This window comes from Gallus gallus, chromosome 5, assembly GCF_016699485.2.
Source record: "Gallus gallus isolate bGalGal1 chromosome 5, bGalGal1.mat.broiler.GRCg7b, whole genome shotgun sequence".
In the NCBI taxonomy this organism is placed as follows: domain Eukaryota; kingdom Metazoa; phylum Chordata; class Aves; order Galliformes; family Phasianidae; genus Gallus; species Gallus gallus.
In genome coordinates, this window is record NC_052536.1 from 34,022,515 (window position 1) to 34,037,015 (window position 14,501).

General features: G+C 37.1%; 1 protein-coding gene across 1 annotated transcript in view; it reads left to right on the forward strand.

The window, feature by feature from the left end:
- The window catches only part of NUBPL (nucleotide binding protein like), an 82,965-nt gene that overhangs the window by 24,023 nt on the left and 44,441 nt on the right, over positions 1 to 14,501 (forward strand). Inside the window, exons 5-6 of the mRNA XM_421229.6 lie at positions 4,973 to 5,012; positions 5,100 to 5,190. Of these exons, the coding sequence (XP_421229.2) occupies positions 4,973 to 5,012; positions 5,100 to 5,190 (131 nt within the window). The remainder of the gene's footprint in view (positions 1 to 4,972; positions 5,013 to 5,099; positions 5,191 to 14,501) is intronic.

The window sequence follows — 14,501 nt, forward strand, 5'->3', positions numbered from 1 at the left end:
TTAGTCAGTTGCTTGCCTTAGAATATTCTGGGCTTCTGGCATAAGCAGTTAAAGTGATGATTGGGTTTTTAAAATTTCTGACTTCTGACTTTGGTGTCAGCATCCCACCCTCTCCATCGGAGGTAGGTTGTGCTCTGTTTTATTGTGGAATGTCCTGGGGCCCAGCCGTTGCTCGGGTCTGTTTGCCTCCATCCCCTTCCCTCTGCTTCACTTTCCCTTCCCATTAACACCGTGGATAGAACTAAGTTGCCTTTAAGCAGGAAATTGGTGCTGTTTAAAACATGTTCAAATATGGTTTCTGGTTTCAAGCTGTCTGTTCAGAATGTTGTGATTCTCTGCTGCATACCCAGCAAAGGAGGCTGCACTGAGCTCAGCTCCTGAAGGCATCTGGAGTGGTGGGAGGCACTTATGTTTGTACAAGGGGACCCCATCTTTTTGGTACTCTCATTCCCTTCCTGTCTTGTAGTCACTTTTCCCACCCTTAGGGATAATTTTTTTTTTTTTCTATGAACCCACTGAAGACATCTACTTTTGTTTGTTGTTCTTGATTGATAAAAAACCTTTATGTTCAACCCTGTAATAATTGTAGACCTCATGTCCTTGACTGGAACCTGGATTCTCCTATTAAAGATTAATTGACCTTGGAGGCTGACTTACAGAAGAAACTGCACATAACTTACCTAAACTTACACACAGCAACAGCTATGAAAATTACTATTTGCCGTGATGTGATAAACAGCAAGTTTTGTCAAGTTGGAGGCCTAACTTAAATTGGTGGAATGTTCTGTAGTCCCTGTAGCATGAAATTGTACCCAACTGAAAAACAGATGATGCAAGAGATTTTTGAGATTTTACAAGTGACCATGCTGAAAATCTGTTTAGCTTGTCTATATGTATGGCATGTTAATCAAGTTTGTCTTATATGATTTTGTCTAACGTAGTGGAATCCACTGACTATTCTGCACTGTTTTGTTTACCCTCTGACTAGCATGGTGACAAGGTGTTTTGTTGTGCCACATGTCTTCTGTGTTTCAGGCAGAGATGTGATGAGATGTGAGGAGGTGGAAAAGAACAATTTGTTGTGAAAACCTTAGCTCATGCTGAGCTATACAAACAGCAGCAGATCCTTTTGTTTAAACTATGAAGCTTGCATAAATTCTGATAAATGTATGCAGAGGAGTTACTGTGTGATTTTTGTTTAAATAGAATACCATGCGGGATGAAGGAATGCTTAGAGTTATGTGATACGTAGAAATATACTTTGAAATACACTTTTAAAGCTGTTGTTTTGGATCTTAAATACGGGGTGACATAATGCAATTCAGAGACTCACGAATAACAGACTATGTAGTGTGATTTTTTTGTTTGTTTTTTTCCTGTTGAGTATTGTTTATGCCTAAGTTTGCTGTTTTTATTTTAATTCTTTCAGATTTCAATGGAAAATATGTTGTTTTAACAGTAAAACTTAACTGTTTATCAGTTTTGTTACGTGCTTTCTAACACTGGAGGTAAGTGGAGCTGTGGCTCTATTCTGTCAGTCCTTGGAGGAGTGCAGTATAGGTCTCCAAGTCTGCAGGATTCTGCAGTCATTGCAGCACAAACAGTTTCACAGCCTATGTCTGGATTCTCTCATCTGTAAAATGAGATAGTGCCTTCTTACATGGATGTTGTAGAAATAACATCCGTGTAATAAGCTACCTTTACTTTTCTTAAGCAGCGTGATGGCTCTTAATGGGGTGTAGTGTAACATCACAATCTTCTGGAATAATGGCCTTTACATACATGATAAGACTGAATGTAAGCTTTTGCTTGCTTTAATGCTTCCATCTGTAGACATCTGAAAAGTGAGCCAGTGTCCCTTCCTAGGGAATTTATGCCTACTTTGTGTTGCACTAACCTATGGATGCTATTGAACAACTATGTCAGGCTTCCCAGAGAATAAGCTCCCTGGGGTAGCTCTGTTACTTTCTTAGGTTAGTCTGCAAAGCTCGGTTTTCTGGAAAAATACAAAACAAAGGGTGTACATTTTATGAAGTGTGGAAGATCCTTCCCAAGGACATGAACATCATTCAGTACCATTCTTCCCTAAGTGAGTAACAGTCCGGTCTTCGGACTAGTCCCGGAACACTTGGTCAGCAATCTGCTGTGCAGCTCTAACAAATTTTCATGTTTGCCTTTTCCAGTTCCCTATTTGTATTCCAACAGAAAAGACATTTTACTGATATTTAGTTGATGCTGTTTTGATCTTATTGATCTGACTTCGTATGTTCAGGGAAAGCACAGAAATCTTTATTTAGGGCCACCAAACTTGCTTAGAATTTGCAAATGAGGAAACCGATATCAACATGGATGATATAGTGTGGCTTTTTCTGTTATGGTTTGAAGAAATCAGATTTATTGTCTGTTTTCTTAATTTCTGAAGCTGTGTGGTAGACATCTGATAACAGAGAAGGAATTGTTAACTATGCTCCGAAATAAACAGGAAGTAGAGATGTTACTGAGTTCTCATTTAGCTTAATCTTCTCAACATGTTATGCTTTAGAAAGTCTTTATGAGACTCAGGGTGATAGAGGAAGAATGCCTGTTGCGTTTGATGAGACGAGGCTGATTACCAGAGCCTGCTGAAGCACTTTAGGTTTGAGATGGTCTCAAGAATGCTTTTTAGCAGTAGGCAAACAGTGGGGTGCTTTACAGATTTTGTACTACTTTGAGAGTATGCAGCATGTTATAGCCAGAATATACAGCAGTTGAGAATTGTTCTTGTGCAGCATATGAACTTGATTAAACCTTGCACCTCTGAGCGGTTTACAGTCATAGTTGTTAACCAAGGAGCTAAGATGCACTGTTTGTAAAACGACGCTCTGCTGTTGAGGAGTAAACAGAGCACCCATTCTAGCAAAAGAGACCCTCTTTGGCAGCAGGTCATTATAGTGTGTCCGCAGCAACTCTCCTGTAACACACTGAGAGGAATGAGATGTACATGCATGTGTTGCATAAGGTTCATATGTCTTAACGTGGGTTCTGTATAGAGGTAGTGGATGTTGAGATGTTAGTCTCAGATATTGTATCGATGTACCTTAGAGCACCTGGGTTGAGCTGAAAAGTTGCACAATATTTTGGTGAACTTTCTCAATGGTCTTAGGCTTTCTGCATCTTTTAATTCTTCTGGTTCCTTATCCTCACATGCTGAGCATTTAAGAATTGGCCTCCTTTTTTTCTTTATAGTTGTTTCCTTTTCATAGTAAAGACGAAACAGACCTTGATGCTGCAATGATGCACGCTATTACAGATGCTTCATGTTGTTTTTTAAAAAAAAAACTTTCCATAGGTAAATATGAAAGTAGTATTTTTTCCTCAATATTGTCAGCAGAATTATAGCTTGTGGCAGTATGTGTGTTGTTTACAAGGACACCAAAGCAGTGCCTAGAGGTGAATCTAGGCTGAAGTTCAAATGTCATCAACCTTCTCACAGTAAAGCCATCTTGCTGCGGGGGGAAGAAGCAAGTCTGATGACTAGAATTGTGGTTAGGCAGTATAATGCCACCAAAACTCAGCCCTGATTAAAATCTGAACAGAGCTACAGAGGTGAACTTAACTTGTTCAGCGAATCAGTCCAAGCCCATCTCTTTTCCTTAACAGCTTTGTACTTTCTTAAATGCGGTAGTTCATGGAAGTGATTTATTTAGTTTTCTATTTTGTTCTTTTTGATTCGTAAACCAAAACACAGTGAATACAAAAACTGTATGGAATTTATTTTCAGCCATATTTCTATAATTTATCCAATTATATGGCTCAAATGCCTGTTTACTTGATTGCTTGAAAGCTTTCATCTGTATGTTTTATTTCAGCTGTTTAATTTGAGTGCTCTTGAATGTTGTTTTGTCTGAATTTTGGAGCTTTTATTCAGCTTTGAATTTTTCAGCTTTGAATGCACCATATTCACATTGTCCTTATTTTATTAGATATAGTTTTCACTTTAGTTGCATCAAAGGTTTTTGTCAAAACACGTTGTAGTGTATCTTTATGGCTTAAAGTGGTTTTGCTGGTTCCTGCCCGTATGTGCTCTTAAAATAAACTGGTGAGGCTCAAATGTAATTCTTTTGGTTCTTTTGTATGTGTGTGCCATTTTGAGGAAAATTGGGAAGTTGGATGATGGAGTCTAGAAAGAAAGAGTTTCTGGCTTTGGGGGATTTTTATTTTTTAGTGTACTCATGTTATCTTATTGATTTGTTTACTTTTTGCTGCCTCATCCCTTTGTCAGCGAAGCAGTCACAGTATTTTGCCTCTTTTTTTCTTGAGTCTAGAAAGCACTGGGGGGACTGTGAAGCATGGTAAGGGCATTTGCAGATGTCTAAATAAGCATATTATGTATTTACAAAAATTCTTCAGCACTGTTATGAGCATGTAGTTTAGAGGTAGCTTTAGTTTGTAGCTCTCATCTGGTGCTGTAGAGCGGACTTAATTCCCTGAAAAGCTGATGCTTTAAGTGGAGTGATCCTCTGATTCCTGAGAATAACTAATAGCACAATTAAAAATAGTAATCACAAAGCATTGTAAGACTTCGATTTTTGTTTTGTTTTGTTTTTCTGTTACAACTGATTTGGCAGTTACGTAGGTACTGGAGAAGTTGAAGTCTCTATCTCTGTGGAATGGAGGTTTTGTACCAGCAAATGGAGCCTATGTTTCAGCAGCACCAAGTGACACTGTTATGGACAAATACTCTGTTTCTCTGGCAAGTCTTGAATGATACCAGGAAAATGTTGCAGCCTAAGGAAAAGTGGGCCTAGCTTGGGTAGAATAGATAAAAGTATGTGTATATAAATATATGGAAGGAATGAGGGGAAAAATAGACATATTCTGTTGGTAGAGAAGGGAAAACTGCTCTTAAAAGGAAAAAAAAAGTCTAAGCTTATTTCTTTAAAACAAAACAAAAAAGCACCTTTCCAAAAAAACTTGTTTGCTTTTGTTTTAGAAAATCTAATGAGGCCCCTTAAGAACTATGGAATCGCATGGTGAGCATGTTTTAATTCAAATCAAGCCTCTTGACAGATATACTTGGTATCATGCTGGAAAGTTAAGTTTTTGCTTTATTGTTTCAGCATGTCTATGGGCTTCTTGATAGAAGAGGCTGCCCCGGTTGTGTGGAGAGGGCTCATGGTCATGTCAGCTGTTGAGAAATTGTTGAGACAGGTAAGGATTTATTTGTGTTTCAAACTAATCAGTTAATTTAAAATGCATCTGATATGTAAGTGTTCATAACGTCTTTTTGTATTGGTGGTGAGCATTCTTGTACCTTGGCCTTTTGTATGAACTTGTTTTGTTGACAGGCTTCTGAAGAAGTGTTCTGTGCACTAAGGATTTATTTTTGCAGCGTCAGTTGCTTAATTGAAAAGTTTTCACTGGAGAACCAAATGGCACAGATCTTCTTGTGAACACTTGACAAGAGCTGTGGAGCTAAATACCATTTACAGTTGTGCTTACTTAATGGAAGTTTAATAACAGTCAAACTACAAGCAATATGCTTTTGGAAAAAATTCTCCCTGGAGGTTATCTCACATGAGCTAGTAAGATCTACCGATGGTATGGTGCTTATGTATGTTGTTACTGGTTCTTGGATTTGCAGTTTTCTAGGCCCTTTTGAACTGATACTTGTAAGGCAAATTGGAAAAACAAACAAACAAAAAAAACCTTCTGGGTATTTTTTTTTTTTTACTTCCTGTGCATTTCAGGTATCTATTATGACTTAGACAACTTTCTCTTTTGTTTAGTTGCCTTATAACTAAAGTGTTTCTCTTCAGGTAAGAGGGAAAGTTGATACTTATTGTGTTTACCCCTTCCCCTTACATAAAGCTGTATTTGATGACTGAATTACCCAGTTTTTAAAGAGTTTTTCTGTATTTTTCCTTAAAATAGTACTTATCTGTTTTACTATCTGTACTTATCTGCAGCTGTATTCCTTTATACGCTTGTTTATTCAACATCACTAAGAATTCTTGGATGGCATTTGACATATGACAGGTACATGAAAATCATTAGATACAATCTCTATGTAATGCAGGTAGATTGTTGGTTATTAAATTCCCTGGCATATGGAAGCAGGGTGGCTTTTTTATTTCTTGACAGATTTTTTTCCTCCTTAATGTGAATAGATCTGTGAAGTGCTAATGAGACAAACAACTGAAAAAATGCATTAAGTTTTTGTGTTTGGACTTTGAAGTGACCCATTATTTTTTGCAGCTGACATCTATTCCAGAGATTTAATGTATACAGCTTAGATATCATTGGGTTTCTATATATATTTTGTAAATGCTTCCAAACTTCATGCTGCCTTAATGACTGGAAAAGAAGGTGCACTTTTTCTTTTTCTGTAGCCTGTTTCCAGTTTTACTGAGTTCTCTGCTTCTAACACAGACTTCAGAATAGCGACAAATGTTGCCCTAGTCAGCAGTGTGAGCACTCCAAAATTTAAGGAAGAAACCCTTTGTCTAGACTTGGCATTTAAAACTAAGGGGCATCCATGCCATTAGCTGTGGAAGGCTGTTCTGCCCTCTTCATGTGTCACATTGCGTTGGCCAGACTCACACAAAGCCCAGAGCCTGAAACCTCAAAGGCATAGATCAAGTTAGCACCTGCTGTATTCATATTCTCAACCCTGGGAGAATGAAGGCCTTTGGCATGCACTGCAGTGTTACTACAATCAGTGCTATCCCCACATGGGAGCATGTGCCAGCAGCCCTGTGGAGGGCATGGATGATGCCATGCTTTGGAGCTCATAAGGCTCCCTAGGAGCTGGGGAGGCAGATGCACACTGCCAAAGCAGGGTGCCTTAATGTTCAGGGCATCAATGATTTCCCTGACAGTGGAACCTCACTTCTGAAAGAAGAGGGCTGAAGAACTAGTTACTCTCTTGTGCTTGGGCAGAGGAGAATTTTTTTTGGTTTACTGAAATTTTCTAAACTACAGTTCTGAATTATTTTCTGTGAAGGTACCATTAAGGCCCAGGCACAGAAGTTTTAATAGTTATCTGTATTGTTATATATTGTTTAATTGTTATCTGTAGCAGAAGTTTTTTTTTCTATTTAATTTCCACTTAGCATACACTTCAGAAGATGCCTCCTCTTTTGTGTAGGTCCCCTTCAGCACTCATTCCTTTACTGGGGCTGTTCTGGCTCAGTGCTGTTGTCTTAGTGTATTTGTTATAGAAGTGAGTTTTAAATGCAGTAAATATACTGATGTAACTTATTCATTTGAGAGTTACCTGAAGTTTGTACTTAAATAGTAATGTTGCTGAGGAGCTCTGAAGTAAGTGTCAACTAGACAGCTGAGAAAATGTAGGGGGGAGGCTAGCAAAACTTGTACTCTGCTTTGAACAACTCTTGTTGCAAGAATTTTAAATGGTCATTACCACTGTCCATACAGCCTGTATTGTAAGTTTTCTAGCACCATTTCCATTTCTGCCTGTGAACATCTTGACAGATTAAGAGCAAGGGAGCAAATAGAAGAGAACAGGCATAATCCTGAAGTGATCCAAGAGCTACAAGATTGGCTGCTGTGCATCATAGGGTATATTGTGGCAATTGTTTTGCTGAAAGACTTGAAGGGAAGTTGCAGAAAGAAACAGTGCTACAGTAGGCTTCCAATTTAATAGTTGCTATAATCATAGCAGAAATACAAGTGAAAGGGGGTCTTGTTTATAGAGTGTAAAGGATATCAGCTTTTGGTTTCTCGCATCTTAACAGACATGAAATAACAGTTCATCAGGTCAAAATATAAGCATGGAATTAAAAAAAAAAATCAAGATAAGTTGGCAAGTTGGCTTACCTATTAAAAAAAAAAAAAGGAAGACTGCAGGTACAAATGAAGTGTGTATTTCAGCATGAAGTGCTTATGTATTCCTGTCACATCAGTAAAGTTGAGGCACTACCTACTTGTCCCCTGCCTCTTGCTGTGAGCTGTGGGGCTGGTTTCAGCAGACAGAGAAGTGGATTGCCTAGAAATAATTGGGATGTGACGCATTCCTATGTGGAAACAGGATTTGAACTCAATGATCCTTATGGGTCCCTTCTAACCTAGGGCATTCTGTGATTCTGTGATGATGTGGATTATGGATGTCAGCAATTCTCTTAAGTGGAAACAGTTACCTTGTAGCGAAGCCAGAGAAGCTGCATTCTTTTCAAGGCAGGGGTCTCTGGTTGATTAACATCCTTAACAGAATTTCTTACCCTGACATGTCACTGTAACCTATGTTTTCGCAGACTATTCAAATCTTACATGGCAAGACTCTTCTATTTGTTCCTTATTGTGCTCCTCTAGATCAGCAAGAACATCTTGGGCATTGGCAGCATCTTCGGCATAGTATAGTTACGAACTAAGATCTTGGCACTGCTAAGCATATTGTGAGCTGTAAAGGTTCCTTATGTGAATCTGAAATGAATGAACACATTTTCCCAGAAAGACAATGAAGCTGCTTCTGCAGTGGCTCAGTTGAAAATGAAAAGTCATTAAAATACATTTCCTATTATCTAATTTTATTTCCTCTGTCTCTTCCTTGCTCCTTCTTTTAGTAACAGCGTAGTGCCTCTGTTTAATAGAAGGTATGTACTGAACGAAAATGAAATGAACTTTCACTGGGAGGAATATAATTGGAAAAGAAAGAATACAGGGAAGTTAGCAGAAATGATGCAGGTCTTTCAGTGCAAGCAGAGCATTTGCACATGAATGAGAGAAAATGGTGCCTTGCACTTAAAAGCATCGACCAACTTCATCCCCTGTAGATTGATGGTGAAAGAACATAGCCAGCAGAAGCAAAAATGATTTTATTAGAGAAACCCAAAGCTGATTAGGGCTGTATTCCTAAGATCCACTCTTGCCCTTAAAGAAACAAACAAAATACCCTGTAACTGTTTATGTGGCTGTTACTGTTGTACAGTTTGGCTAGACATGGAAGTTCTTTGTGCCACTTTCCTTTTGAAGCTCGTCTCCGCTAAGAGAAAAGTTGATTTGAAACCAACACTTAACAGAAGTAATGGTGGTAACATTTGTATAGAGGTGTGTGTGTGTACATAAATGCAAGTGGAACTTTTTTTTTTGATAGCATAATTCTGTAATGCTTAGTTGTCATACAAAATAGCTGTGGAGTGTCATGATTGGAAGAAGGGGAGATGCGAACAAATTGCTTAATATTTCAAAAGGGAATTTATTGGACTGTAGTTTGTACAGTTTAGGGTATTTTAAGAGCCTCCATGAAAAAGTTGCCATAAAGGCAACAACAGAGGGAATGGAACCCTGAAAATGTAAATCTAATGATTCACGATTAGATTAAGTTTGAAAATATTCTTGGCAAGCAAAAACTTCAGCAGCTGTACTGTTACGGATTTTTGATCATTGCCCGTAGTTGTCCATCTACATAGAGGTGATTATAGTAATGGAATTACAGGCTATTTATTTTTTACATTCATTAGTTAATAAGTTATTATGTGCAGTTGCTACTCTTTGAGAAGTGTGTATCTATATACTAGCTTCTCCTTTGAACCATTTAACTCTGACAGATTGCATATGTGGAATCAGGGACAATTTGTTCTTAAATGTAGTTTATTTTAGGTATACATAATGCTGCACTTGAGAAGGCAAGAAAAATAGATAAGATATTGCGAGCAAATGTATTTGTAGCTGGTAAAATAGCTACTAAGTTCCTACTTACTGTTGTACTGTGCATGCTCTGTCAGTAGAATGTTCAGTATGTGGTGTCTTTGTACATTAGTCTGATCTCATTTACCTTTTGTGTTTATAAACAGATGTATTAAATCTCTGTAAATTCTTTAACATATGTTTTCACTGTTTTGTACCATCTTGTTTATCTCTGTTTATTAAAACAATTGAGTAGCTAGGGGAAGAGGTTCTAAATTAGAAGTGATCTGAAAGCAGTATATAACAAGAACACTAAAAGGTAGCTGAATATTACATGCTGAACTGTCTGATTGATTAGTATGGTTTGCTGAAATTTCTCCTTAGTTTCTGTCTGAGTTTGCGTATTTTCTTTTGCAATATTTTTGGGACTGTGGAGATTTCATTGTGTATAAATATGGTGTTCAGTGCAGTAGTGAGTTACTACATCACAGAAGATCATGGAAATAAAAAGACTATTATTTACAACTTCCATGTAAATTTAAGCTTCTGCCTTTTATAATTTTTCATATTTATAAAATTTATTATACATTTATTATACTGAGCGTAATAGATTTTGTGTTCTAGTTTCCCAAAGTATGTGTATATATCAATGATATAAAAATCTGTTAGCCGTCCATACTTCTTAGCTCTTGGATGTTGATGTAAATGTGTTGCTGGCATTCACTACCATTGATAATTATTGGAATCTAAGTGACTTTTGTAGATATGTGCACACTTGCTTAACCTCTGGTGGTACATGCTACCTTACTTGTATCTTCTCCTTCAAAGAGCCATCAAAATGATAAGGGGGATGAAAGATGTAGTGAGTGAAGAGTCACTGAGAAAATTGGATCTGTTTGATTTTTGAGAAGGTTAAAGGGAGATCTGAACTGTTGCCTTCAGCTGCCTAATGGATATGTACAGAGAAGATGGAGGTAGATGCTGCCTGAATGTGCACAGTGATAGCACAAAGGTAATGAACACAAATTGCACTATATAGTATGATTTATTATTATATAACAGTGAAAGCAATCATACATCTAAAAAGCTTGCCCAGAGTGACTGTAGATTCTCTCTTTTGGAAGACACGCAGAACTCAGCTGGACAAGATTCAGAGTAACCTGCTCTAACTTCTGCTTTGTGTGGAAGGATGAACCGGATGACTTCCTGACATCCTTTCCAACCTAAATTGTTCTGTGATTAATTCTAAAATAGGTATCCAACTGCTTATTGAGTAATTGAATGTAACTCTTCTAAGGCTGTGGTTCAGAGAGGAGAAAATGGCCATGTCTTTTAATGAGAAGATCTTTGGCTAAAGTGTTAAGTCAAAACCTTTAGAAGGTATCTCTCTCATGTGAGTGCCCTAATCATGAAGGTAGACAATCATTGCTCAAATTAATCTATAATTAAGCCTTTCAGTCAAATGAGCAAGTTCTACCATAATGAGTGAGAACTCATTTTCCTCAGTAGCTCTTCCAGTAATTTGGCTACTTGAGAGGTGCTGCATCAGAAGGAAGAGACGAAAAATAAATAATCGAAGTCAAATTACCTCTTGAATGAGCATTCTAGATATGAAATGCAAATTATATATATAATTATATATATTATATATATATACAATTTATATATGTTATAATTATATATATAATTGTGTGTGTATATATATATAAAAATGTGTGTGTATATATATATTATATACACACACACACACCATATATATATTTCCTATCAAAACAGAAGGTGTGATAGAAGGACCTTGATGTATAAGGACTTTAAAAATGTGTATACTTGGCTTGGGTGTCTTGATGAGCTCTCAGAAATCTTAGAGGTGAATAGCAATGCCATAGAACAAGGTAGTGCTGAAGACTTAATGTAATTTTTCTGCTTTAGCTGTAATAGTTTACGGCCAGGATGCAGTATAGACTTTGTGAAAGTCTGAGGGTATGCAGAACCGTGCACCGATAATGGTGATGACTATTTTAATCCTGTCATCTAAATTGACCATACACATTTAAAGATGGCAACAAAAGATGTGAAAATCTGAAGTTAAACATACAGATTAAATGATATGCCCTAAGGTTTCAGAAGAAAGGTTGATGAAAGGAAAGCAGGAATGAGGTTGGTAATGGACTGTGGAGCAGAGCAAGCCACGGATTTGAAAGACAGCAAATGTTTAAGTATGAATGGGAATTCTCATTCCTTATTTTGATATATATATATATATATATATATATATTTTTTTCAGTAAAGATATTAGACCCTTAATGCGAGTCTCCCACTCTACTTCCCATCCCCCGGTGATAAGGAAGTCTTCTTTTCAGTAGCTGTAGGCTCGATGAAACAGGGGCATGTGTATTGCAGTGCCTGAAAGGTGTGCAGGAATAGAATTAAGTCAAATAAAGCCTGAGCTAGCATCCGCATCTGGGATGGTGGAAATGCAACACATACCAGCATTCCTGAGAGGTTATTTTTCCCTCCTGGAGGTACCTTCAGACTCTGCCAGTGCTTTAAAAGAATAGGTTCTAGCTGTGGATTAGTAGGGTAACAAAAACAGGTTTTCTTCATCATCCTTCAAATGTATGACTTGTGGGATTAGACATAAAGTTCCAGTTTTACAGTGTTTAATCACTTATTGATAATTATCGGTGGGGCTTGCTGAAAGATGGAATTATTAGTGGTGTGAGAGGAAAAAAAAAAGCTGTATCTCATCAGTATAAAATTACTGAGAGAGTGAATGGGTGGATGAGAGGGACTGGTGAACTAGGATTCAGCAGAGAATGGCGCGTCTTGGATTGGGAGGAAGGCAACAATAACAAGTTGATGGCTCTGATTTTTTTTGCAGCTATATTTTGAGTGAATTGAAAAGATCTGCAGAATAGCAGTACTGAGTCAATGATGAAAATTATTCTTATTGTAAATTTAAAGACCAATTGGAGGGAAAAAAAAAACCCAACACTGCAGCAAAGGAAGAAGCAGGAAGATTTTTTTTGGAGTCTCGTTTTTAACACTTTTTGGTTTAGGAAGGACACTCCATCAAGTGACTTCCCTTGAAGGCATTTAACCTGCATTGTGCTGCCAGGAGATTGTAGAGATAAGAAGAGATACTGTACTGGGAAATCGCAGCACAAGTGATCAGGAAGTTGAATAATGATCAGCATTTTATCATATTTTTGCATTTTAATATATTAACAGTCTGTGTTTGCTTGTTTCTTTATCACAAAATAGATGTACCCAAAGTGTGTACGCTAAATGCAGAATATTAATTTTATTTTCTTCATTATGTGTTTTTTGCAATGTTTTTCATTTGAGATTTTTTTGCTAATTTCAACGCTGAATTGTTTTGCGATATTCATGTACTTATCCAGCCTGCAAGTAATGGAGAACTGAAAGTCTGTAGAAGGATATTTACAGTTTACATTTCAGAGAACTAAACAAAGCTGTGTTTACATAATAAACTGCAAAGATGTGTTTGTACTTTGCAGTGTATAATTTTAAAATATGGTAGCCTCACCAGGTGTCACTATATTAAAAAAAAAAAAAATGATGTCAGCATTTCAACAATCCTAAAGTTATATCTTGTGCTTTATTTTTCTATTGAGTTATCTTAGCCTGAGTTGAGTATAAAATTTGTTAGTCCAGGCTAAAGTCTTTTTTGGGGGGAAAGCTGAGATATCAGTGTCTTTTGGAACACAAAAGCAGTTGCATTTTGAGGGAGTCAGGATGCTTTTCTGTTTATATTTTTGTGATCTAAAGTACAAAAATTAAAAGATCCAGGCACTTAATCATTGCTCAGAGTATCGATATTTTGTATTTGTAGCAAAATGCTCTCTGGTAAGCTCCTCTAAGACTGTGCTTCATGGGCTTGTATGTCTAACCAGCAGACAACAGAAAGCAACTGAATGCTTTCGAGGTTTTTCTTTAAATCTTTCATGAACCTTAATTTAAAAGGAGGGAACGTCAGGAGACATGCCTTATTTCATGACTGAATTTAAGGAATCTTCCAAGGGCGAGATAAGATGATTCTCTTATACCTTATAAAAGAGTTTATTGTTTTTAAAAGAAAGTCTATCCTGATTTTTGTTACATTTCTTCTGTGTAGACAAAAAGAAAAATAAGCAAATTTTATCTCAAGCCAGTGGGCTTGAAACTAAGCTTTAGTTTGTAGTGTTGATGTTTAGGAAAGCCTGTTACAGGAATTATTTGTGTATTCAGTGCTAATTTGCAAAAATACTAATCACTTTGCAAGCCCTTGTCTGTTCATAGAGAACTGCCTAAACCAGTCCCAGCCAGTATGTACATATTGCAAGGGAAATGATTGTACTTCCTGGAGATGAGAAGCTAAGCCTTAGATTCAGGAAAAATCTAGGAGACAGAAATCTCCTCCTGCCTACCCCAGGCCCTCCATGTGCCTTGGGAAGTTGCAGCATTCCTATTGTCATCCCTGCATGATGCATTCCTGAGTATTTGGGGAGAGGTATGATTGAATGAATGCAGACTTGATTCTTTTGTTTCCAACTGAAGCTACAAAACCTGTTTTGTTGCCTTTCTTCCCCTAATGAAGCAAATGAGATTTATACAGATGCCTGATGGTTTATTGGCTTGTGTTAGCAGCTGATATGAAAAAGGATTATAGTCACTGAAAGGAATCAACAATTGTAAAAAGAAATGAAAGGAAAGCCAGAAGAAAACAAAAACATTAGCCAGCAACTTAGTGCAGAACTGGAAGCATTTGCAGTAAGAGTATTTTAACTGCTTTTGAGGATTAAAAAAAAAAAAAAAGAAAAAAAAGCTTAACAAGTAAGTGAGAATGTATTTACAGCAAACATTTCTTGGCC